Raw genomic sequence first — 27,985 nt, 5'->3', positions numbered from 1 at the left:
AACAGGCAAACTCACACTGCACATCAGACACAACATGTGTGTGTGTGTGTCACAGTATCCCCAGGCAACTACACAACACATGAGGGGGGCTGAACCACAGTGACACAGATGTGGACACAGTGCCATACAAAAGTAAACCATCATTGGGACACCCTCAGTGGGCAATCAGGCATTGGGAGATGAGAGGGAGCACAACAGACACATGTGACACAAGCTGGAATCAACACCAACTAACACAGCAAGAGACTGACACACAACACCACTACCCCCAGGGACCAGATAGTGGGGTGACATAAGCATGCATGACACCTCCACTGTGATGACAAAGGCAGATGTCGTACAAACTGGGAAACCCAGACATGTGTCCTGTGCCACAAACGTACATCACACATACACAAACACAAATCACTCAGCATGGCCCCTTATCCATGGACAAACGTGAGCTAGGGGACCATCCATGCAAAAATTCACATCAGTCCACCATCAACACCACACACCTGAACTGCAACAATGTGTATCTGTGAAGTCCACATGGACAGGTGACATTGCACATGCACCCATGACAAACACAGGAATGTTGCCAGGAACTAAGGTGCACACACACATCACACAAGGACTGTTTACAATCCAGGGGAATGACAGACACACTGCACAGTATTACGGTACATGGCCATGACCTCAAAGCTCATGTGACCTTCAGAATCCCTGCCACAGTCCCAGGACTATGCAGATGCCAAGGAGGAACACAAGGCACCAATGCTGACACCTGCCAGCATCGCTGCCGTGAACCCGACAAGTGGGAGCAGTCACACACACATACAAATGTCTCAATCACTGAAAACTACCACCTAGGGACAACTACATGATAATGCGAACAAACAAGTGCCTTGAGGAACCCTGACTGTGTCCCATCTGTGTCTGACAACATCATCACCACTCAGAACTGACAAATCCCAATGATGATACACCAATTAACAGTAGTGTGTCATTCACCCACACATCTGGTAGCCCATTGGAAAAGTAGTGGGATGAACCCAGTACCACTCAGCAAGCATCAACAACAGGAACATAGCAAGGGAACCCTGTCTGTGTATGAACAGGGATGTGGACACACACACATGCACATACAACACACACCATGGGCCCAGGCCATGTCACTGGACAACACACTAACTTAAGGGGACACAACTCCTGTGGGAGCCCAGCTGTGCCAAACATATCACCGCAAGTCCCATTCATGTCTGCAGAACACTTGGTCAGTCAGCCATCAGTTACCACACAATGAAGGCTCTGGTCACAACAGCCTGGGTACGGACGTCTACCCTAAGTCAGCTGCACATACCCAAAACATATGTCTAGCAAGTTGCACAGAGGACCCAGTTGCTCCTATTACAATGATGCACACACCTGTAGGGCCAGTAGTGATGAGCACGAAGTATGTGGAAGTGACAATTTGGACAATGGGAAGCACATCACATGTGCAGGGGTGCAAGCCACAGATGTGGCCATGCCAATGAAATGCTCACAGAGAGATGTACACAAATAGTTGATCCAGACACACCCAGGTAGCTGCAAAGGATGACATAGATGCCCACCATAATAGGATACATATCTCATGGACCACAGGGAGTACCTCACATCAAAACATCAGAATGCAACATTGTAAACCAAGCATTACAGGTGCAAGGGCATGTAAAACAACATCAACATGATGTACAGCTAAATCAAGTTCACAGGGACAAAGAAAAAAGCTTTATTCAGCATATGAAAAGCGAAATGTCTGTGCAACCAAAAGTCCAATGGCCAGTCCATGTCAAAATGCCAAGGAGTGAACTAGAGTGACAACTGCCACACCTTGCTTGCCTGCACTGCTAAGGACCGGGGTCATTCCCTCGGAGGGACATACATGGGGGCAGGCCAGGCACCGCAGGGACAGGATCAGGGCGCAGCAGAAGGAGGCAGTAAAGAGGTGGGGGATGCAGGCAAGACACTTACAACTGCAGTGGAGCTGACTGAAGTGGTGGGTGCTGTCACAACTGTGGGGCAAAAGTCAGATTGGGTGGGTGCCGGCACAACTCCAGTGGGCAGGTCAGATGGAGTGGATTGGCTCACCACTGCAGTGCCCAAGTCAGATGGGGTGGTCGTGGACTCCAAAGCAGTGCCTACATCCATGGGAGCGGAATAGGGGACAGGCGAGGTCGACAGGGCAAGGGGGGGACACGGTCCCCACATCAGTGGCACCAACTGTCTGACCAGGTGTGGAGGAGCAAGTGCTAGGGGGGATGGCCTTAGCATTTTGGCGATGGTGTATCTGTGTGTGGGGGAACACGGGGCAAGGAGTGGCGGGGGAACCTCTAGTGTGGTGGCCTGGGGGATGGAGGACGGAGACTTTGCCTTGGAGCTGCATGGTGGTGGGGGGTCTTGCTCTTCTTGTGCCGGGGGGACTTGCGGGTGGGCGTCTCGGTCTGACTGCACCTGGGGGAGGGTGTCCGGGTGTGAGGGGCACTCCATTCTGTGTGTGGGGACTTCCTTTTCCCCTTGTAATCAGGATCTGCTGGGTCGGTGGGGAAGAGGCCAAGGTCACAGAGGAAGAGATTCTGGGGGGATGGGGTTGCAGGTGAGGCAAGGGAAGGGTGCTGGGAGGGAAAGGTCTCGGAGGACTGTGGAGTGGTTGTGGATGACTGTGTGTGTGTGTCAGCAAACCAGCCCCTGTGAGTGTGGAATCAGTCAACTGCGCTTGCTTGTGTGCACGTCTAGCCCTTGGTTTCTGTGCTTGGGACAGGTAGGCTGCTAGGAATCATGGGTGGTGCAGGGGTAGGAGGGGTGTGGGACTGTTGGAGGAGGGACACTGCTGCCGTCAGGGAGGAGGCCATGGACTGGTTGGTCCTCTGTAGGGCAGACATGCCCGAGGAAATGCCCTCCATAAATGACACCAGTTGTGTCAACAGACTTGAATGTGCATGGAGAACCTTCATCATCGACGTCTGCCCTACATGGATCTGTCGAGTCCACAGACTCCTCACTCAGGGCAGCAGGGGACAAAGGGGCAGGTGGTGCGGTGCCTGGCACAAAGGAGACATGCTCACGAACACGGGAGGCCACGGGGACCTCTGGGATGGGAGCCGATGGGAGGGTGGTGGTGGTGGTGGTGGCGGTGGCGAGACAGCCTCCCTAGCTGGAGTTTGGTGGCTGCTGACACCCGCCTCCACAGGGGAGTCATCCTCAGAGCTGCTGTTGCCTTCAGCTGGGGGGGATTGTGCTGATGACTCCTCTGTGTGGCTCAACTCGCCCTCTGTGCCACTGGGTCCACCTGACTCCTCTCCTTCTGTCCATGTAAGGCTCTGTGGCTCCTCCTGGTCCATGGAGCTGTCCCCTCCTGTGGCCGTGGATGTATCTGGATAGGAATAGGAAGTAACAGAACAAAATTGTTCACCTGTACCAACTGCCCACACCACAGTGAGTACATCACATCACAGGGCAAGCCCTGGCATCATCAGCTGAACACAGCTCAAAGTGCCAACACTGTTTAAGATGAGACAAATGTCATTCTCAACATCAACCATGACACACATATCCCTCCTTGACTTTCACACATATGTCCGTTGCATGTTGGATGCTAACACACCAATGTGCCAACATGCACCACCCGCACATTAGTTGTACATGCAAGTGAACATGTAGGAGTATGTCACTAGACACACAGCACATCTCTTGCGACTGACTCAGTACAGGTGTCCGGATGAAGGGATGGGCAGAGACTCATTTCACATGCTTGGGATGCATGCCAGCAACACACACTATGATGTACTCATGTCCTGATGGGCAAGGCCACAATGGGGTGCATGGTGCACACTTGAACACAACTCAGGCTCACTCATAGCAAGTTCAATGCCATGGCACTGGGATGCCCTGAAAGTCAGTCAACACTGTCCCCTGTCACAGGGGCAGGGCATCCAGACAACAACAATATGCACTGACTCACAATCCTAGCTCAGGAGTAAATCTGACTCTGCAGATGACTGGCACACTTGCGCATCCCATGCAAACAACATATCCAGGACCCAGAAGACCCCACATCATGCAAAGCATTCATATGAGTCTCAGCAAACACAAATCTATGTACATTAACACATCACAGTCTGCCATGCATATAACCCAGCTGCATGAGGGACACAGTTGCATACTCCATTGTGCGCTGTCAGATGATCACACACCTATATGTCACACAGGTCTTGTCTCCCACAGTCACATTGCAGATGTCATGCTGACCCTCTGAATCATGGACACCCCAGTTGTACATAGCAACAAGCCACACCCTAATGACACAGAGGCACACACCTGAGGGCACTTGTCACTAAGCACAACCTGCAATTTTATACACAGGAGTTGGATTACAGAGTGTTTCTGAATGCCCTTGTGGGGGCATGACTGGGCAGGACTAAGTGAAACAGTGTATTGCCCCGGACAGTAGTCAGGTGGCTAAGCAATTGTGACATACTTGATATACATACTCCTGATGTGCAAAAATTGGAGTCCCCTGCTGCATGGTTTTGTTTTGAATACCCCAGGGCAGGACTAAGTGAAACAGTGTATTGCCCCGGACAGTAGTCAGGTGGCTAAGCAATTGTGACATACTTGATATGCATACTCCTGATGTCCAAAAATTGGAGTCCCCTGCTGCATGGTTTTGTTTTGAATACCCCAGAAACATGTGGCGAGTAAGACCAGCAATTGGTACACATCTCAAGGGCACACACAGTCCACATGTCAGATCTCAGGCATTGAGTAAACAATTGACCCACCCATGAAACACACAACAGAGTCACGGGAACTGATGCTGACTGGTACCTGAAACATAGCTGACTGCAGGGACACAGTGCCCTAGTGACACAAGCAACAGACTGTAGGGGCCACACCTGTGGAACAGATGAAGAGGGTGCATCACACAAATGAGGGACCTGATTTTGGGACTACAAGACCTACGTAATGTGGAAGTGTGACCAGGACAAAAGACTGCTATTTGCATGTCAGACATAGTACACAGATCAGGCATGGACTTACCCCCTTCCTGCTGCTGTCTGGCCTTCAGCTGCCTATCCAGGTCCGGGAAGACCACCGCCAGTATCTGGAGCATGTGGGGCATCAGGGTCCAGTGTCTGCCCCTCCTGCGTGGAGGTGACAGCTTCAGCTGGACTCTAGCTATCATTCGGGTCCAGCCACGAAGGTCCTGCCACCTCTTCTGGCAGTTGCAGATCCGGCGCTTGTAGACCCCACAGACCGAACAGCCCGGGCGATGGTCAGCCAGATCTCCTACTTCTGGTGGGCATCAACCTGTGATTTTGTTCGACTCTTACATAATAGCCATTGGTGGTGAAAAATGTTCTGCCTTCAGGAAACAAGCCATTTTATTACATAATTTGGGTGTAGAAGGCAGAAACACTTATGACAGCATGGATCTTATACCAGTAGGCAATGGTGATGGTGAGCCTGCTGACGTATATGAAATGTCTATGACTAAGTTGGAACGTTATTGTGGTCCCAGAATTAACGTTGTTCTGGAACAACACAGGTTTTTCACAAGAATACAAGGTCCTACTGAGCGTGTTGGGACTTATGTTGCTGCTCTTAAGACCTTGGCACGTACCTGTGAGTTTGGAGAACTTTCAGATTCCCTTGTGAGGGATCAGCTCGTAAGGTGTACAAACAGTTCAAGAAAAATTCTTGTCCAAGAATCCCACTTTATCTGAAGCAATTGCCATTGTGGAGGGGGTAGAAAATACTTCCTCTTGGGTTAGGGAAATAAGGAAAAACCGTGACAACGGCAATCAGACTCCCAGTGAAGATGTTAAGAAAAGTCAAGATGGTTGGCGAACATTATCTGAGGGTGATTTCAGTGAGGAATCTTCTGATAGTGTTGCTAAAATAACTGTGAATGCCAAGAACAAGAATACATCCAAGAACCCTCAACCTCAATCTCCATCTGGGAGAGATGTTTCACTTTCAAGTGAACGTGATGGCCGCCAGCGACGGCCATCTGACCGTGATAAAAGTGGTGACTATCAAAGGATGCTATGCTATAGATGTGGCAGTTTTTCTCATTCCTCAAGTTTTCCGAACTGTTATGCCAAGGAAAGTGTATGCAACAACTGTGGGATCAAAGGGCATTATGCTTGTGTTTGCAATTCGTCTAAGAAAAAGAATGCAAATGAGGATGCATCTGACACCGTTCGCACTGTGGTTATATCCAGTATATCTGAGGTGGATGGCATGATTGATCCTGAAAAGATTAGTATGCCTTTTTGCAACATGGTGATGAGATTAAAGTCATGGCGGATCCTGAATACCCATTCACCCTGATTGGTAACAAAATTTGGGATGAAGTTGTAGGACTAGAGAATGTGGCGCTTTTACCTCCTGACATTGCTCCTTTAAGTTATGGTGGATCGCTTATTGACATCCTGGGGTATGTGGTGGCGAAAATTGTGTTTAAGGGAAGAGAAACGACTGGGAAAGTGTATGTGGCTGTGAGGGTGGATAATCTTCTAGGATGAAGGCATCAACATGATTTAGGAATAATCTTGAACCCTAGTGCCAAAAATCATTGTGAACAAGTTATGTTGTTGGATGAGTGGAAAGGTAGGAATAATTCTCACTCCATGTCGATTGCTGCTGTCAGTGACATGAGTGTCTATTTCAAAGACTTTCCGGAGGTATTTTCTGATGCTCTTGGTTGTCATAAGGGTTTTGAACACCAAATTATCCTTAAGAAATCAGCTAAGCCTTGTGTACACAAGGTACGAAGAGTGCCGAGTTTGATGATTGAACCGTTGAAGCTTGAGCTTGAGAGATTGTCAAATTTAGGTGTGATTGAGGAGATTGAGGCTTCAGAATGGTTGGCTCCGGTGGTTCTGGCGCCCAAGGATGGTGGTGCGGCTGTGAGAATGTGTGTGGACTTGCACGGATTGAATGAATGCACCTGGGTGGATCGACAGCCCCTCCCAAACATCTCTGAATCCATCAGCTTGCTAAAGGGAGCCAAGGTTTTTAGCGTATTGGACTTATCTTCGGCTTACCATCAGATCACTCTTTATAAGGACTCCAGACACTTGACATCATTTGTCACTCCTTTGGGAGCGTATCGTTTTCTGAGGATGTCCTTTGGTTTAACCTCAGCTGCAGCCTGTTTTCAAAGTGTGATGAAGATGGTTCTTGGTGGTATATCGAACGTTATGTTTTTTTAGGACGACATCCTTGTGTATGGAAAAGATGAGTATGAACATGAAGGTGTGTTGAGATGTGTATTAAGTAAATTGAGAGAGAGTGGACTCACAGTTAAGAGAGAAAAATGTCAAATTGGTTTAGGATCTGTTACCTATCTTGGTCACGTAATTTCTGGAGATGGTATACAACCCAAACTAGAACTTGCGGAGAGTATTGTCAAGGCTTCTGCACCTAAAGACAAAGAGCAAGTCAGGTCGTTCTTAGGTATGGCTTAGTTTTACTCTAAGTTTGTCAAAAACTTTGCAAGTGTTATCGAACCTATTAGGGTTTTGCTTAAAAAAGGAGCATGGTTCTCCTGGTCACCTGGGTGTGAAGCAGCCTTTAATTTGATAAAAGTAGAAATAGGGAAAATGCCATTCTAACAACTGATGCCAGTCTCAGAGGACTGGGAGCTGTCCTTTCTCAGGTAGTGAACGGGGAGGAGAGAGTTGTGGCCTTCGCCTCGAGAGCTCTTCGTGAAGCCGAGATCAACTTTTCCTGTATCGAGAGTGAAGCGTTGAGTGTGTTTTGGGCGATACGTCATTTTAAGTTTTATCATTGGGGAATTCCATTTGTTGTGAAGTCAGATCACCGCCCCCTTGTTTAAATCTTTTCATGTCATCCCAGTGATCACATAACTCCTAGACTCAAGAGGAGGAGTGAGAGCCTGCAAGAATTCAATTTTCTGGTGCAGTGTATTCCAGGTCAAAACAATAAACCTGCAGACTGTCTGTCATGCCTGCCAATTGAAGCAGAACAGATGTGTGACGAAGTTGAGTGTGTGTGTTGGGTGATGGAGCCCTCTTTATCAAAAATGAATGGTTGTCAGGTGTGAACAACGATAAGGTATTTTTATCCCTCAAGGCGATTATTTCTAAGGGTTGGCCGGATTACAAGGATCTTGATTGTGATCTGGAACCTTTTTGGACCGTGAGGAATGATCTCACTTTTTGCCAAGGGAATCTTATGAGAGGTGACAGGATAGTTGCCCCATGTGAATTAAGAGAAAGGTTGGTCAATTTAGCTCATGGGGGGTATTTGGGAAGGAGTCTAACCAAAGCACGCGTCAGGGAAAAATATTGGTGGCCAGGTATGGATCGGATGGTGGAGTCTGTTGTTAGAGACTGTCATTTGTGTGCCATCAATGATAAATCCCGCACTACCAGTCATTCTCCCTTCTCACCTGTGGAGGTTCTGGGTACTGTTTGGACTAAACTGGGTTTGGACATAGTTGGCCCTTTTGAGCTGATGCCTTCTCATGAGAGGTTTGTGGTCCTTCTGGTTGATTACACCTGAAAGTGGGTAGTTTTGAAATCTATGGGTGTTGTCAATTCCAGGTCCGTGATTGAATTCCTAAAAGATTTGTTCGTTTCTAAGGGTATTCCTAAATATTTAGTCACGGACAATGGAGTACAATTTACCCCTCATGAGATGGATGCCTTTCTTAAGGATCTTGGAGTTATTCATCAGAAGACGGCTTTGTATTCTCCACAAGCCAATGGTCTCACAGAGAAAATGAACAGAGTTGTGAAGAACTATGCTCAACGCGCGTTAGACTCAAGAGTTTCCTTCAGTAGTGTGTTAAGGGAAACTTGGTGGGCACATCGTACTGTTCCTAATGCTATTTTGCAAAAATCTCCTTTTGAGGCTTTGAGAGGTAGGGTGGCAAAGTCTAAGCTCAACCCAGTTTGGCTTCCTGTGGGTAGTAGTGGTATTGTGAGTGATGAGGTAAAAAGAAAAATTAAGCTTACTGAATACCAGCAAAAGTATAAACAGCGGTATGATGTCAGGATGGCAGTCAGAGTGAGAAAGTGGAATTTGGGTGACCGTGTGTTGGTGAAGAGAGGTGGGCATGGTTACAAATGTTCCTCTTATTTCTCTGGTCCTTTTATCATCACTGCAATTAAGAAGAATGTTGTGACCTTGGACAATGGTTGTACTTGGAATATGTCCAGACTGGCGAAGTTCTCAGAGTCATGTTACAACCCAGTTGCCACTCGGGATTCTGTTCCTGAGAACAAGAACATGAGCACTGGACATTTGGCCAGACATAAACGTATGCCTGAAAAACTCAAGGATTACATTTTGTATTGAGGACATTCTTCTTTCTCTTTTCTTTACTATGTTAGATTTTATTGACATCTTTTGTTTTCTTTAAAACTCTCTTATATTCAAGGTTGAGTTAACAATTTAATGTTTCTTGTTTCGTTATTTCACTTTGTAAGGGGGATGTGTTATATTCTGTTAATATGCTTATGGGACATGGAGTGCATGACATCATGGAATGGAGTCATGCATTCCAGGTGAATGAGAGCAGTTGGCGAGTTGGACTTGTTGGTGGTTGCATACAAATAAACCTCTGGACAAAGACATGAAGATAGCGTCTTTTTATCACATACGACTCTACTACACATATTGAATGCCTCTCAGGTGGTGATAATGTGATGGCAGATCCCATATACTGCTCATGTCCATACATTTTATACACCATTTGCATCATTTACAGTTCAATGATTCACCCATGGGAGATCCTTCGGAGCAATGCATAGAAAATCATAATCCTTATGGATCACTTGGGTCCAATTAGCCACAGATTCTAGCTTCCCACCAACAACTTTGCACAGAAGTAGGGAGATGTCGCTTCTGACAAAACCATGTAATGAGGAGACTAGGACTTCTTGTGTGATAAGCCAAGAGAGGCCACGGTAGTGCTTTGAAATGTAATAGTTACTGTTACACCGGTCATCCTTACGGTGGTAGTTCCTCAGACTTTTGCCTTTTGCCTTCACGTTTTACTGATTCTATTTTCTGAGATGCTTAAAGTGTTCATGTCTGACTCGCCATCGCAAGATGGCTGGCCAAAGGGACAAGCACACTTTAAACAGTGCAAAGGTAGCCCTCTACCCACCAGTCCTCCCTGCTGCCAATCAGCAGGCCCGTCATGACACTAGGTTCTGGATGGGGTAACTCAAAATAAAATGGTATAAATTAACTTGATTACCACTTTATTTTTCATCCCTGGGGTCATATTAGTGGGGCAATGGTATAATGGAGGAGCCGCCCCTGAAAACTTGTACACAGGGTGTCTACTTCAAATTATACTAGTGGGCCTGTGGACCTAATTGTGCCACCCACAGAAGTAGTTTTTCAAACCTGTCTCAGGCCTGCCACTGCACTGCCTGCGTGTACAGTTAATTGTGACTTCGACTTGGCATTTAAAACTACTTGCCAAGCCCTAAACTCCCATTTTATTACATATCAGACACCCCTAAGGTAGGCCCTTGGCCCTTTCATTTTTCACTACTGTGAGGCCTACCCCTTTTGTTGGGCAGCATTTGGAATACTTTAATACACTTTTAAGCTGTAATTCCTGATCAGAGAGGAGTAGGTTTTTCAGGTTTCATATCTTTGGAATGCTAATGATAAATCTTCCTTACTGCTGAAGTTGGACTTAACATTACTGTTCTAGAAATGCCACTTTTAGAAAGTTAAAGACACACAATTGATGTACGGAATGCAGAACCAATCAAAACATTCACCCCTCATCAGCCAGGATAGCTATGCTGCTTAAAGGACTCAACTGGACTGCTTTTCTGAAAGGACTGCTTTTCTGCTTGCTGCCCAACTTCTGTCTGCGCCCTGACTCTGCTGAAGAATAGTTGCATTCTGCCTTCCCTCAAAGTGATTTGTAAGGGCTCACAGGCTTGCCTCCTGTTTTCTGAAGTCTCTGGAATACAAAACACTTCCTGCAATTCTGCTGGTGCTGCTGGACTCTGCCCTCTGTGAGTCGTAGCCTTGGCTGAGGTGTCCTCTCCATGTCCTGAGCCTCAGAAGTGGATTCTGCAGCTGTTTTCTACAAATTCCGGCACATTGTCAACACTGCACCGGTCAGAACTGATGCATCACCCTTCGACACTGACGCAGAGGCTGTTCAATGACAGAGGTTCTACACCCTGCGTGGACCGATGACGACGATCTGCATGGCTTGGTAACTATGCATTGCCTTCATATCAATGAAGTTCGACTATGATGCAGTGACCCTACCTCGTGGAAAAGATCAACGCATCGAGCCCTCAGCATCAAAGCTTTGCTCCATCCAAGGTTGTTTCTCAGTGGACCCCACATGGGTCCTGTAGCTGGCCTGCTCTCTATCGCGGACGGCCTGAACTTTGGATCTGCACTGGTCCCTCGCGACCTCAAGGAACCTTTTGACTGTTAGTGACTTCTAAGCACTGTTTTTACATTTAATCTTTAAACATTCATATCTTAGCTTCTACTGATTGGATTTTTGTAATTTGAGTCTTGCTCAGATAAATATTCTCCATTTATCTAAACCTGTGTGGAGTCTTTTTGTGGTGTATTCATTGTGTTACTGTGTGTGCATTGCACAAATACTTTACCCATTGCCTCTTTAGATAAGCCTGACTGCTCTGTGCCAAGCTACCATAGGATGGTGAGCACAGGTTATATTTTTAGTGTTTATATAGCTTGCCATGACTAGAGTGGTGGTTCCTGCCTGGCCTGGATGCATACCTCAACCAACCAGGAATTCTATTTCTAACACTTACCACATGGGCTCTTTGTACAAAGCCATCCTCAGTAAAACTGAAGACACTTCAGGCTTCTCAAGGTCACTGATAGAGAGTTGGAATCCTAACTGGAAAACTAACTCTCAACAGATGCACAATCTCCTTCCAGTCAGACACAGCCTTACAGCCTATGAGTACATCACAGAGGGCCTCGGCTGTAGCTGACACAAGAACATTTTCATAGTGAAAAAATGCAATCACTCCTACTTCGCCTTAGAAGAAAACAGAAATTCCTGATTAAATGTGCTGTAATAATCAGAACACTTGGTCCATTGAAGTGATCCCACGCTTGCCAAGAAAATACAATTTACTACTGTTATTGTTAATTAGCACTTTTGCAGTTTGAAATTTGCATCAGCATGCCATTGCAGTGCATAAACCATAAACCTTGTGAATGTTACATGACAGATACATCAAAGATGGCCAACCTATTCTGATGTTTGGAATCATTGCAAACTCTAAGCATATACTGCCCACAAGCAATCACTCCATTATAAACACAAAAACAAGCATTTACAATGCAATGGTCTCGGCATTGGTAAAGTTAGAGCTATTGGCATTGCTCATGACATTATTTTTGTTTATGTTTTTGTTTTTAAAACATTTAAACAAACGGCATTGTTATTTACAATGTCAATAGCTTAATCACTCTCAAATGCCGAGACCGTTGCATTGTAAATGCTTGTATGTGAACTATTGGTTTGCCAAGAAAAGCCCAGGGCACGGAAAGGTTCCCTCTAAACGCTCATTATTATGCTGAAGCCACCTTCCCTTTATTATGTTAGGTTGGTCTTCGGTTCACCCCACTGACAGACAAGCATCTGGAATCACTGCATTGGGGGAGGGGCGGATGAGCCCGACCTGTGAGCCTAAGTCGGGTCTGGTGTTTGACATATGCCCCCTCGTCTGAAAGACCCTCGAACCTTTCCTAATAATTATAAAAACGATATAAGTGAGCCAATAAACTGGCAATAATCAGGGAGCAAAAGGCAACCCTAGAATAGAGAGAGGGGCCAGGTGAATGGATCTTCACATTTAATAAGATCACTGTCTACAACTGGATGACCCCATATTAAACTGTCGCTTTGCAAAATATTTAAACAGATCTGAACGGAATAAAAGTAAACTTGAACTGCAGAACACGGTTGGCGATAATTAGAGATTAAAAACTCCACCCTTGCTCCAGGGGCCAGGCTGCAAGCCAGGAAGAGAACATACACATCAATGCCCTTGGGGTACATCGGCTCCCTTGCGAACTCATTAGTGCACTCTATAAAGTCTGCGTACTCCCGCTTATGCTGGTAGTAATTCGCACTTTAAAGCAGTCTTTTATGTGAGGTGGTGCCCTATCTTTAATCTTTTATGTCTGAACAATTGTTCGATGTACCTTACCACTTGGTTTGCTTTGGACATCAATATGTTCCAGCCGGCTGCTCACAGGGACACTGACACTTTTCTTTTATTCTCATTTGTTAGTTTTAAAACGACTTTTTAAATCTGAATGTTGGAATATATTTATTGCAAGAGTTTTAATTAGCTTGTGCAAATAAAGTTTACTGACTCACTTAAAAGTAAAGTTTAAAAGAAGTAATGTTTCAACACGTAAAGTTTCAAATGTACTTTAAAAAAAAAAAGCCTTGAGATGTCTATCACTAAGGGCACTAATGTCGGCTACATCACATACCACCGGATGATCGGCATGCACCCACGGAGTTCTGTGCCCAGTACTGGAATCTGTCACTAGCTGTACCTTTCGCTGTATCGAAGCAATTCGGTATTGAGCTGGTTTCGGATGCCAGTTTTCTTCATTTGGAGATATTTAGGTGGGAACGCCATGTGTCTACGGTGGGTGTCAAGCACCAGGCAGGAGTAACGACTACTAAGCAGGGTGCATGCTTCAGGGAAGGAGGGCAGCACTGTCCCTGAGAGACCGCCTGGTTCCCCGGGCTTTTCTGGCACATGGTGAGATCCGGATCCAAGCAATATGCTATTGCGTGCACTCCCTTGATCAACCATGCTACATCAGGCACTTCCACTCCATGTTCTGTCGGGTGCCTACATTGTACGTCATCACGCACAGACCTCCGTTTGCGTGTGATAAGATAGAAACGGAAAACAATGCAACAAATCAGCGGCCATGTTTGTGAGCAATAACTCTATTGAAAATAAACAGGGAGGAGAAAAACAAATGCAACTTTTATTCAAATAAGGAGGATTTTTCTAGAAATAATAAATATTTTATGTTAACGTACTGAAGGCGTGAACAAATGAAAAATACGTTCTCTTAAAATGATAAATAAGATGCATCTTTGTCCATTTTAAATGTGCTTTTCAGTTTCGTGGCTTTCCCGTTTCCGAAAGAAAAAGAACTTTAGACTTTCACGGTTGCCGTCCTACTTGATAATTGTGCTGGAAGCCAAACAAGCAGTCAGTATTGTTTTTCGGGTGCCACGTTAATTAGGTTCTCCTTTAGGACCTTGGAGTTCAGCCGAAGAAGTAGAGCGCTGCCAATTACTGATGCTTATTGAACAAGGCAGAGCAAAAGGCACACCACCGCCTTTCTCCGAGGCAGAGCAGAAATGCCTCGGAGAAACGCAGCGTCAATTTCGGATTCGGGGCGTGTTTTGCTGTTATCTCCTCCAGCCACTGGCTGGAGGAGATAAAGAGACTTTCTGCAAAAAACACGCCCCCCGATCCGAAAAAGACTGGGCCTAATCGGAGTGACTGACCTCTTCTCCAGTGGCTGGCCAGCATTCAAGAGGCCAGCCAATGGAGAACAGGGGAGAAGAGGGGCGGGTTCAAGCCCCTCTTCTCCAAGTCATTAAATCTCGCGAGCGAGACTGCGCAAGCGCAGCCTTCGCTAGCCGAGACCTAATTACCACAAATATATAAGGAAACGGCACAATACAACACCAATCTGTGCAGCTACTGCATCCCAAAACTACAGTACACTGCCACCTTCAAAGACAAAAGGATCAAGGTGATCTACAACATTGACATCATAGTGTGGAAGGATCAATGACAGATCCCCACAATTTTAGAGCACACCAAGACTGTCCACAAGGAGCACCAATTCGCCAATGTTGGGGGTTCCTTAGGTTCAGGACCTAAAAAGTATATATATCAGGGAACTACAGACTAAAAGAACAAACGGCAGGGATGGAACACTTGAATATAAGGTAATGGAGTTTAGTCCTCATAGAAACATGAAGGGGCTTTGCCATATTGTGCGTGGAAAGAAACTATCTGTTTGTGGTAGATTATAATACCCTTATTTAGACCAACATAACAGGTAAAAATACGGTTTAGCGTTTTATCAGTCGGTTACAAATCCATATACTTTCCATAAAAAAATTCGTGAATTCAAATAAATTAGTTTCATCCAAATAAGGGAATTTTGTGCCTTGGATACCCTGAGTACTTTTCTATCTTTGTATAACTTTTGTTGGGCCATCATTTTTAACAATAACAATAAAACAAACTAAAATAAATCAAATATGAAAAACAGTCAACCAAAAGTTACTTTGTACATATTTTCATATGGAGAATTTCAAAATAAATGCATCTAACCAATAAACTAATTACGCTGCTTCAATTCACAAACGATTCAAAATGTTACCGTATATTCTTGCCTGCCATGGGGAACGTGTTCGACTGGCTCATGCTTTTCCTTAATGGCGGCACGAGGATGCTCTCTTCAGGCTCGGCAGGAAGAGGCTGATATTTCTTTGGAAGAGTCTTTGTTGGCCTAGTGGTAAAAATACACAACACTGAGTAGGAAAATCATTTTTCGCAAGGATTGCTTTTTAACTTATTTTTTAGAATTCTCGCTTCTATGAGGAGCTACACCAAACCTTTACCTACACATTTTACTTCACGCAACCCTCAAAGAATACCTGGTCTTCAGGTGCACAAACTAAACATTAGGGACCACAAGAGCTTGGACTGAAATGCTGGTTTATTGGTTTTCAGACTTCTAATGGAGGAGACAGGATTTGGTGACAGGGGAAAACAGGGCCGGACTGGAAACCAAAACCGGCCCTGGCAAAGTGCTGGGGGGAGCGGGGACAGGGGTGGGGGTGTGGGGGGGGGGGAAAGTAAGGGGGGGGTTGGGGTGCCGCCGAGCACTTTTACCGGGGCCCGTTTTCGGTCGATTTTATTACAGGGCCGATTTTGCTGCAAAAACGGCCCTGTAACAAAGACGGCCCCCAGGGGCCCAAAAGCGGCCCCCACCCATTCGGCGCAACGGGGGATTGCCCGGTGCCTGCTAGAGCCAGTCCGGCCCTGGGGGAAAAGCAAGTCACAGAATAAGGGCTATCTTTCTGTGGAAATTTAGTTCGTAACTGAACATTATCTGCCCCATCTTGTCTCTCCCCAAGCGCCACACGCAGAAAACGCACGACGGCCATTTTAGGCACCATGACCTTATTGCCGATCGCCAGCGCGTCCCTCTGGCGCTGCGAACATCCCCCCGCGCGCTGACCACCCCCGCTCTCTCATACATGGGCCATAAACCCTCTCCTTCTGCGCGACCCTGCCATGGAACCACATCCCACGCCTGACCGACACCTTCTTTCATCCCATACATGGTCATACATCCCTTTGATAACCCCCTTCCTCTGCGCCCGATTGTCCGAACCGATCCCAGGCCATCACCTAGCCCTGCGGATGCAGTTTATTGCCCCTACTGTAAGGGAAACACCCCACATCAAAGGGATTACAGTAGATCAAGACCCCCCACCCCCTGAGACCCGACCAGTCGCACACACCCCCGGGAATTGGCGGAATGTCCAGCTGTGTGATAGCCATCTCCTACTGTGGGTGGGGTGAGAACTTCTACTGTAGCTATGTGTGGGAGCGGATCTGAGCCGGGGATTCTGAGGATGTTCTTTCATGTATCAAAGCGATCTCAAGAATGTGCCATGTATGATAAACCTGCAATAAAGTCATAAACCTGTGTATAAGAGGCCAGGCCTCAGAGATGTGGTTAGAGCACCTCGTGACGATACCTTGCGTTCTGATCTGATGTGTCCTCCTCTGGAGAGAATAAACCTTTGTTTCCTGCCTTCCAGTCTCCAGCGCCTGCCTCTTTGTTGGTTAAATATCGAATGGTATAAGGGGCGATTACCGCCGGGCAATACTTGGAAGGTTATCGACTGCCACTGCCTCTACCTTTTAACAATTGGCGTCCCAAGCGTTGGGCCCATCAGTGACACGTGGATCCAGTGGGAGGGGTCCAGACGACAAATTGAACGACTGCAGCGATCGGGAGAGCTCCTGCCCGATAGACCCTCGTCTGGCAGCCGATCATCCGAACTTCACTGGTTCCGAGCAGACCTCTCTCGAGTGATCTACGGTCCTGACTGGGAACCATCAGGAGTGCCGCGGCAAATACGGAGAGTAGAGGACGATCGGGCGCTGGAGGCGGAAGACGAGAAACTGTCCATGCGGTCCGGGTAAGGTCGTGAAACACGACAAATTGCGAAACGATTGATTGATTGATTGAAAATACTAGTATTGCTTATTGATTGTTCTCTTTGAGATATTCGCTGTCTACAAACGGAGAAAAGTAGAAATACTCTCTCTTCCTTTGCAGATAGTGAAGGGTAGGTAACGCAGACTTTTGTCTCCATTGTAACCCGTTGTACCTATTTTTATCTCCCCACTGATTGATTGTCCGAACATTGATTGTTTTGAAGAATAGTGCTCTTTGAGATATTCTCTGTTTGCAAATAACGTAGAATAGAAATATTCTGTCTAGTCTTTGCAAATAGTGAAGGGTAGGTAATGCAGACTTTTGTCCCCATTGTAACCCGTCGTGCCTATTTTTATCTCCCCATTGATTGATTGATTGTCCGAACACTAGTTGTTCGATATTGGTTCTTTGGAGGTATTCTCTGCTTGCAAATAACGAGGAATAGAGATATTCTGTCTAGTCTTTGCAAGCAGTGAAAAGATAGGTAGTGCAGACTTTTGTCCCCGTTGTAACCCGTCATGCCTGTCTTCTCCCCACTGATTGGTAGTTGGTTCTGCCCGGACCGCTTATTAGAGGTGAACCATCCGGCTCCACTGGAAGGCACCCCTAATAAGGACATGTTCACTAAATATGGACTAGTCGCCGTAGCTTATAGCAAACTATGGCATAAATATACAAAGGGGGACCCCGAGAGTCAGTGGCCACTGATGGGATCCTTCGATGATCACAAAATAGAAACACTAGAAATAGCTCTACGTAGTAATAAAACAACGCCTACTATGCTTGACAGTATCGGCATGTGGCGCAAAGAAGCAATGCAACGGAAAAAGAGGGAAGAAGTAAAAGCAGAAAGGGAATTACGAAAGGCAGCTCACCTTGCCGCTAGAAAGTTAGAGGAAGAGATAAAGGAGAGAAAGGAAGCTAAACTAAAACAAGAGTCTGAAACATCAGGCCAGTGCCCTGTTAGGACCTCCCCTACGCTCTACCCTGAGTTACCTTCCAAGCAACGAGCGAATGACGAATTACTATTAGGTCCCCCGATCATCTACATGCCCCCTCCATACGCCCCCTTCCAACCTGTAGTACAGCACCCACAACCCCCAAACGCAAGTGAAAGCAGTACCAGGGCCTCGGTCCTCACGGCCTCCGCGCCAGCCGAGCCTCTCGTACTGAACACAACGTTAGCAATAACGTTAGATGACCCTGAGATGAGAAAGAAAGATTCCGCCAGAATGAATCGACTAACAAAGGATGAACAAGCCGGAATCGATAAGGTAGTAAGGACACTAGTAGAACGAAAAGAAAGTGAGGAATATGTAACAGACATGTACAACTCGTATGCTGACAACCGCAGACGGCACTTTGTCGTACGACTTTGTTATCGCACCCTGAATGCCTATGAGGATAGGTACCAAGATAGAGGTCCCGAAGGCTTAGCGACCTTGTATAGGAAGGTAGACATTGGGGAGGAAGGAGAGGGCAATGTGACGAACCTCTTCACTCGTACACTCGAAGTCTTCCGGCATCTTAGAGAACACAGACAGACAACCAAAGCAGAGGCCCCCATAGCAACTGAACCCCAGGCAGGGAAGGCTGATACCATGATGCCCATCAAAGAAGCTGCCCCCTACTGGGTCCCCCCACGAGGTCAGGGAACACACGACGACATCAACCACCAGGATGCGAAGGGGAGGGTTGTATATAACTGGGTTTACCAACCATGGGACCGACAAGACATCTTGACCTTTCGAAAAACCCTACCCGACTTGAGAAAGAACCCGACGGCCTTCTACACCGAACTAGGTACGGCCTTAGGTTCAACCATAATGACCTTAGCGGATATCGATTTGTTCTTCGGGTTATGTCTGCCGGCTGATGTGTGGAAGCAAATCCGGAAAGTCGACCACACTGAACCGTTCGGATACACCTGGGTACAACTCGATACCATAGATAAGCAGCGAGAACCTGGACAAAAACCCCTAAAAGCCATTTTGGAACTCCCAGACAAGATCGTACAGAAATTGAAGACTCTAATCCCAGAAAGGAAGGTAGACTGGTCAATAGTGACGGCCTGTCGCCAGAAACCCCAGGAGGATGTGTCTGAATACTTCTCTCGATTCGAGACAGTGTTTTCCGATTATAGTGGCCAGGACATGACCACTGCAACCGGACATCACCTCTTTGTCCAGAATTACGTGAAGGGTCTGTCACAAGAAGTCTCCCAGAAGCTACAGACCAGTGAGAGTAGTTGCGCGGCCTCCAAACCCGCAGCTATCCTCCAGATGGCCCAATACTACGAGCATGAGAATGATAGGGCGTCCGAGAGAAAGAAAAAGGAACTGAAGGAGAGGGTAATGATAGCACAGTTGCAAGGGGTGACCATAGGAAGGGAGCCCCCTAAAGGGAATTACCAACCAACCGCCCCTAGAAAGCTGCCCCCTAGAGACCATACACCTGCACCCTACGCTGGACGAAGAGACTTAGACGGGAACCAATGTGCGTTCTGTAGAGGGTTCGGACACTGGAAATCCCAGTGCCCGGTCCTTCTGGAAATGAACAAAAATAGAGACACCAGAGACATAGCATATGACCCCAGAAGTAGAGGACAGGGACGAGGGTACACGAACGACACCGCCAACGATAGGCCAGGCAGACCAAAAACCTTTGATCGCCCCCGACAGAACCAATGCCAGCAGTCCGACTACGAAAACACCCATGACTTTGCATAGGACCGCCAGGGGCAAGGGAGGGATCCAGTCAAACTCCGTGTTGACCAGCAAGGTCCTTACGTCACTGCTAAGGTCTTGGGCACAAAGTCTCCATTTCTTGTAGATACTGGGGCGACACGTAGTGCGTTATCTAAACAACTGATTCCTAGGGCACCCTTGTCTGGCTCACACGTAACCTCAATAGGCTTTGATGGAACGCCCTCCACTAACCCCTTGTCAGCACCAATCTCCTTTGACTTAGAAGGTAACACCACTGACTCGACATTCCTGCTCTCCTCCAACACCCCCGATGCTATCATGGGACTTGATATGCTAAAACATTTCCGAGCTACCATCAGATGTTCCCCAGACGGAGTGCGAGTCATCCTGCACGATAACCCGGATCTGTTCAGGTCTTGTCTCACACGACGTATGTTCTCCATAACCAATGCTGACTTGTCCCTACTCGACACGTTACCCTCACACCTATGGGCAAAAACTGACTCGGACGTAGGACGCATGGTGATCGACCCCGTACACATAACTGTCCGACCGGACGCAGTGCTCCCAAAGCTTCCACAGTATCGGGTATCGCCCGAAGGCGAGAAGGCATTGGTGGAAATCATCCAGTCCCTAGTCGATGCAGGAGTGGTAGAAGAAGTAGTCAGTAATGTTTGCAACAGCCCTATCCTACCTATTGTAAAGAAGCAAGGCGAGGGAGATGAGAAAGCATACCGCTTCATTGTTGACTTGCGAGAGGTTAACAAAGTAGTCATGCCTCAGTACCCCGTGGTCTCGGACATCAACACCATCCTCACCCTGATTCCGTCCACTGCCACCACCTTTACCGTTATTGATCTCAAGAACGCATTCTTTTCCATCCCCATCCACCCAGACAGACGCTACCTGTTCGGCTTCACCCTAAAAGCCCATTCATACAGATTCTGTAGGGCACCCCAAGGCTACACTGAGAGCCCCAGCATCTATAGCCAAGCCCTCAAGAGACAACTAGATGCAGTCCAACTACCAGATGGAGTGGTGTTAATACAGTACGTCGATGACATTCTTTTGGCAGCCGACACCACTCCACTTGCAGTTACAGCCACCATTCACCTCCTCCGCTTCCTTGCGGAGAACGGTCACAAGGTCTCCAGGAAGAAGTTACAATTCTGCCAACTCAAAGTGACATACCTAGGCCACCTCCTATCCAAAGACGTGAGGAAACTTACACCTGACCGAATTCAGACCATCTTAGAAACCCCTGTCCCCAAAACTCAGAAGCAAGTGCGGTCCCTGGTCGGCCTCACCTCCTTCTGTCGACAGTGGTTGCCAAACTTCAGCCTTATTGTAAAACCTCTGCTATCCTTGCTAGCTAAAGACGCCCCCCTCCCCCTCCCCTGGACACCCGAATGCCAGTCTTCCTTCAAAGAATTGCGAAATGCCATTTGTTCAGCACCAGTCCTAGGAACCCCAGACTACACTAAACCTTTCTCCCTCTACACCCACGAAAGGGAGGGATGCGCGTTGTCTGTCCTAACCCAGTCCATAGGTCCTAAACAACGCCCTTGTGCCTACTTCTCTGCCACTCTTGACCCTGTAGCCAGAGCTTTGCCCGCCTGCTTTCGAGCAGTAGCCGCCGCTGCTGTCTCTATCCGGCAAAGTGAGGGGATCGTGCTCTCGAACCCCCTCACTGTGTTAGTACCCCATGCGGTTGACACCCTCCTGAACCAGACCAAGACTCAAAACCTGACTAGCGCACGACTGACTGGTTATGAACTGACTCTGCTTGCACCCCACATCACACTGAAACGATGCACCACTCTGAATCCAGCTACTCTGCTACCTCTCCCTGACACTGACCCCAACGCGTCCCCTATACATGACTGTGTGACCCTCACTGACGAACAGACCAAGAGTAGGGTTGACCTCCGAGATACTGCCTTCCCAGATCCTGACGGAGAGCTGTGGGTAGATGGCTCATGCATCAAGCTCCCCGACGGCACCACCTCAGCCGCCTATGCAGTTACCACGGCCCGAACAGTTGTTGAGACAGCCCGCATCACACAGCGATCCGCACAGGCGGCTGAACTGATTGCTCTCACCCGAGCATGCATCCTAGCAGCGGGGACAACCGCAAACATTTACACCGACAGCCAGTATGCCTTCGGGGTGGTTCACCACTTTGGGCTCCTATGGAAGGAGAGGGGATTCCTGACTTCCCATGGCACACCCATCCTACATGGAGATCTAGTCTCCGCTCTGACCGAAGCAGTCCTCCTCCCCACACGGCTGGCTGTAATCAAATGCCAGGCACACAAGAAGGTGACAGACCTTATAGGACAGGGAAATGCACTGGCTGACATTACTGCCCGAACCACAGCCGAGAATAGGTCCACGACCCGCATGTACGTGACCAGGTCACAAACTGAGAAATGGAAGGATGTTAGAGAAACGATTCGGGACATCCAATTAGCCAGCTCACCACACAAATTGACGGAATGGGCACGGGTGGGATTGAAAGATGATGACGGTTGCTGGCGAACTAAAAACACGAACAAATGGTTGCTACCCGACTCATTCCTGATTCCCATGCTGACCATGACACACTCCCCCGCACACATAGGGTCTGCCCCCATGATCAAACTCATCTCACAACGACAAGATCCCAGACTCAGCCAAACACCTGGTCCAACAATGCCTGGTATGCCTCCGACACAACCCTGGTAAAGGAACTGCTGTACCCCGGGGAGGGTTTGGGGTTCCTAATCATCCCTTTTAGGTCCTACAGATGGACTACATCCAGTTAGAAAGGTGCCAAAGCCTGAAGTACGTACTTGTCGTTGTGTGTGCTTTCAGCAAGTGGGTAGAGGCCTACCCAACCCGCGATAACACTGCTATGACTACCGCAAAGGTATTGCTGAAAGAATTCTTCCCCCGTTACGGCCTTTGTCGAATTTTGTGGAGCGACAATGGCCCCCACTTCGTAGCCGAAGTTATCCAACTCATCCTAAAGGGGTTGGGTGTAAAACAAAAGTTCCATGCGGTCTTCCACCCCCAATCTGCAGGCTTGGTTGAGCGACATAATGCCATATTGAAGCTCAAAATAGCCAAAACAGTTGCCACCACAGGACTGAAATGGCCAGACGCCCTCCCACTAGCATTGCTATCAATGCGTTCCACTCCTACCAAACACCACTTAACCCCCTACGAGGTCGTCTTCGGGCGGCCCATGAACCTTTGGACTGCACCAAAACCAACATCCATTCACGACGTCCCGGACGTCCTCATGTCTGACTATTTGTACAACCTAACTAAAACGTTGTCTGTTATCCATCAGCAGGTGCTGCAAGCCATTCCCGATGCTTCCAGGGGCCCCGGACACGATATCCAACCCGGAGATTACGTCCTAGTGCGTAATTTCCAGCACGCAAGGAGGTTGGAGCCCCGGTGGACGGGCCCCCTGCAAGTCCTGATCACCACCCGAACAGCTCTTCGAGTGGAGGGGAAGCGCAATTGGCTGCATGCACATCATTGCAAAAAGGTATCACCGACCCTGACGACAACCGGCAACATCGTCGGCCAAGAAGAACTCCTGGACAAAGACCGACCATCCCTGAGCTGCTACCCGGATACAGAGACACTTGAATTAATGAAATACCCCGATCCCACTGTGCCATCCAAAGAAGGATATAACCTGCGACGAAGGGAGGGAACTTCGGCTAAGCAGACCACGAGCTAAGTTGAAATCTCGAACCGGTAGCCTAATCACCTCAAAGGCCTCCAGAAGAGAAACTAAACAAAGTCTGTGGTTCTGCCCGCTACCGAGTCCTTTGAAGGTGATGGAAGCGCCCGACATGAAGATGATGGAAGCAACCGGACGTCCGCATATCCACTACAAAAACCCAAAGACTGACAGAATGCACAGCTCAAAGACTATTGCACTTTTTATTACCCTCCTCTTTTACCTTCTCCTCATGGTCACCTTCTGGATCATGGAAGAGAGCGCACCCGCCCATAAGACATTGCTGACCACCGTTCAACCAACCACCATGAAAGAACACCATCTGGTCTCACTTTCACCCCAACTCCAAGAAAGGCGTAAGGAGTTCTGGAATAACTCTTTCGTGCAGTTGCTCCACCAACACAATCTTGCCGCCAATGCCACTAACTGCTGGATCTGTGGATTGCTACCACATGCCACTGGACACTCTATCCCTTTCATCCCTTCACCTTTCTCTGTCCATGGCTCCTGCCTCGCATGGCTAATCCTCCTGCAAGAAAGCTATAAGGACAATGCCACTTCCGGCAAAACTGTGTCGCACTTCTACCATGGGTTCTGGCTGAATAAAACTGGAAGAACTTCTGCCCCCTTCTGTCCTCTGAGATCAAACACTCCCTTTCACATGGACATCCCTGCCAAAGAACGAGTTGAAATGCAGGTGTTCAACAACCCAGCCAGACCCACCTTCTCTTACCCCCGGAAGCGAACGGCTGCCACCCTAACAGTGGCCCTATCCGTCCTCAACATCACCGGTCTTGTGTGCCTCGAAGGCCTGGGGACACAGCTGGTGGGCCACAGTTCCTGGCTCATCACCCGAACATTGGACTCAGCTGATCCACCCTCCTTTGATACCTCCCCAAATATGTACTTCATCTGTGGTACTAAGGCCTACACCTGGCTTCCGAAAGGTTGGGGAGGCACCTGCTACATCGCTTTTGTCCTTCCTCCGACATATGTGGCTCCAGCAAACCATCACCGGCAGAAACGTGCCAAGGACATTGTACAAGCCGACTCCACTGGAGCACAGTTCATGGATGCAGTAAAAGGACTTGTTCCACTGTGGGGTCCAATGGCAAACAGCCGTGCCATCCGACACCTGACCCAGGCAGTCGAAACCACAATGAACATTACAGCCGGCATCCTCACCAACAACACCGCTGAGCTTCAGGCCGTCCGCCTGGTGGCTCTTCAGAACCGCCTCGTCCTAGATGTGGTTCTGGCTGATCGTGGAGGAGCATGCCGCATCATTGGATCCAGCTGCTGTACCTACGTACCGGACAACTCACCCTCAGTCTACAAGGCGATCGAACACCTCCACAGACTTTCCTCAGAGGTTCATCAGGAGCAAGAAGGATGGTCGCTTGGGAGTTGGTTTTGGGACACCATCAAAAGTTGGGGGTGGAAGTTGTTTGCGTTTATCCTAATACCAATTGTGATCCTATGTGGATGTTGCCTGGGGATTCAGTGTTTGCCACCTTTATGTTCACTTCTCATAAACGGCATCTGCCCTAAGACTCTGAACTTTGAAGCAGAACATATGAAAGCGCTATATGAAATAGAAGTACGAGGTATTATGGGGATAGATCCGAACTAAACAAGCTGGCGAGATATGTTAAAAGGGAGGACTGTGGAAATTTAGTTCGTAACTGAACATTATCTGCGCCATCTTGTCTCTCCCCAAGCGCCACACGCAGAAAACGCACGACGGCCATTTTAGGCACCATGACCTCATTGCCGATCGCCAGCGCGTCCCTCTGGCGCTGCGAACATCCCCCCGCGCGCTGACCACCCCCGCTCTCTCATACATGGGCCATAAACCCTCTCCTTCTGTGCGACCCTGCCATGGAACCACATCCCACGCCTGACCGACACCTTCTTTCATCCCATACATGGTCATACATCCCTTTGATAACCCCCTTCCTCTGCGCCTGATTGTCCGAACCGATCCCAGGCCATCACCTAGCCCTGCGGATGCAGTTTATTGCCCCTACTGTAAGGGAAACACCCCACATCAAAGGGATTACAGTAGATCAAGACCCCCCCACCCCCTGAGACCCGACCAGTCGCACACACCCCCGGGAATTGGCGGAATGTCCAGCTGTGTGATAGCCATCTCCTACTGTGGGTGGGGTGGGAACTTCTACTGTAGCTATGTGTGGGAGCGGATCTGAGCCGGGGATTCTGAGGATGTTCTTTCATGTATCAAAGCGATCTCAAGAATGTGCCATGTATGATAAACCTGCAATAAAGTCATAAACCTGTGTATAAGAGGCCAGGCCTCAGAGATGTGGTTAGAGCACCTCGTGACGATACCTTGCGTTCTGATCTGATGTGTCCTCCTCCGGAGAGAATAAACCTTTGTTTCCTGCCTTCCAGTCTCCAGCGCCTGCCTCTTTGTTGGTTAAATATCGAATGGTGCAAGGGGCGATTACCGCCGGGCAATACTTGGAAGGTTAACAACTGCGACTGCCTCTATCTTTTAACATTTCTTCCTGTGCTTCACATACGTAGATTTGCATACAGGAATGAACATTAAAGGCCCACGACTACCCTGATATGACTTAACACCAATAGGATGCCAGACTGCTCCTATCTTCTTCTGCATACTTCCACGAATACATAGACCACCTCCAAGTAATGGGCCTTCATATTCTCTAACAGACACCATGTGACATATCTCTCAAATCTCCTAACCTGTGTATCCTCTGTGACGTGGACATTTGTTTTTAGTAACCAAAAATGTTTTAGCCAAAAGGCATCACAATCAGCAGCATTCATCTTGGGACTGACCCAACCAGCAGGACGTACACTAGACATTCTCAGCGGTTGTCAATCAGTCAAGATCAAAAGTGTCATAGACCTACCCTGGAGTGACCATGACCTCATCTCTTTCAATCATGCGTTTCCTCCAAACGCAACGAGTGATGCTCCTTTGTACACCACAAACTCCAGACCGTCTAAAGCCAATGGTACAAACTTGGAAGAACGGGATACTCACCTGTCTGCACTATTGAATCGAAAGCTAATCCCCGTGTTCAGTAAATTGTATGAGTGGATGAATGAAACATTCAATAGCATAATCCCCTCAAAATGTATACGCACCCAATTAAGAAATAGAGGATGCCATGTATGAACGATGGAATAAAGAAGATAAAAACACAACTGTCTGCTAGTCAGCACCAGTGGCACAGACCAAAACCTCCACTAGTCAAACAATGTGTCTGAAGACTCACAAGATGTAAAAATCCATTATAAAAGAAAGAGTTTATTATTTAAATGTATTTCAGATGCGCAGTGCTGCACAAAATAATTGCACTAAATACCATCAGAATTTAACAATCCTGAATTCATCACTTTACTTCATAAGACTCTAGGGGGCAGATTTACGAGTTCTGGCGCATCTCTGCAAATCAGCAGGGATGCGCCAGAAAAGATGCAACATGCAATTTCCTCCCTGCGCCACCACAAATGCGTCGCACCGTGGCGCAAGGATAGGGCGATGCGTGTTGCATCCTGTGGCATAAGGGCGGCGCATTGCTGGAGTCGTGCCACAAGCGTAACGCGGCTCCAGCAGTTCTCAGGGACGCCCTATGCCTAACATGCTGCGTCACTCCTTATGCCTGCTTCAAGCAGGCGCAGGGTTTTGACGCAGCAGGGATGTAAAAGTGACTCAGTGAAATCTTGCAGATTTCACTGCGTCACTTTTACGAGGCGTTCCTGCGACGGAACGCCCACCCTGCGCCGGAACGCCCACCTGAAACCTCACGCAGGTTTCAGGTGGCGCAGGGCTTTACAACGTGACACAGCTCCCTAGATGCGTCACATTGTAAATAAGGCGCAACGTGGCGCATGGTTTACGCCGCCGTTGGCGGCGTAAATGTGGCGCATGGGGCTTGTAAATCTGCCCCTAGATTTCTGAAATTAAAGGGCAAATCACTTTATCAACAAAACTTATACTCTAAAACCCTGCCTATCAAGCAAGATAGGCAGCTGTCTATCCGAAGAAAAGCCTAGTGGAATCACCTCAAAGACACCAACGTGCCTCACAAAACTGTCACTTTAGAAATTCAGTGACTTGGAGAAGGTGAGTGGATCAGCTGGCTCACCTTCAGAACCATGCCTCCTCTAACTGCTCCCTCCCTCCCCCCAAACCTTCCAAAACATCTTCTAT

General features: G+C 47.9%; 1 protein-coding gene across 3 annotated transcripts in view; it reads right to left on the bottom strand.

Moving 5' to 3' along the window:
• CLNK (cytokine dependent hematopoietic cell linker) overlaps positions 1 to 27,985 on the bottom strand; it is a 1,059,843-nt gene that overhangs the window by 457,118 nt on the left and 574,740 nt on the right. For all 3 annotated transcript variants that reach the window (XM_085642412.1, XM_085642413.1, XM_085642414.1), the window contains one exon: positions 15,469 to 15,597. In XM_085642412.1, the coding sequence (XP_085498538.1) occupies positions 15,469 to 15,597 (129 nt within the window). The remainder of the gene's footprint in view (positions 1 to 15,468; positions 15,598 to 27,985) is intronic.

The sequence above is a fragment of the Triturus cristatus genome, chromosome 2_2, assembly GCF_964204655.1.
Source record: "Triturus cristatus chromosome 2_2, aTriCri1.1, whole genome shotgun sequence".
Classification (NCBI taxonomy): domain Eukaryota; kingdom Metazoa; phylum Chordata; class Amphibia; order Caudata; family Salamandridae; genus Triturus; species Triturus cristatus.
This window is presented reverse-complemented; position numbering and strand designations above follow the sequence as displayed.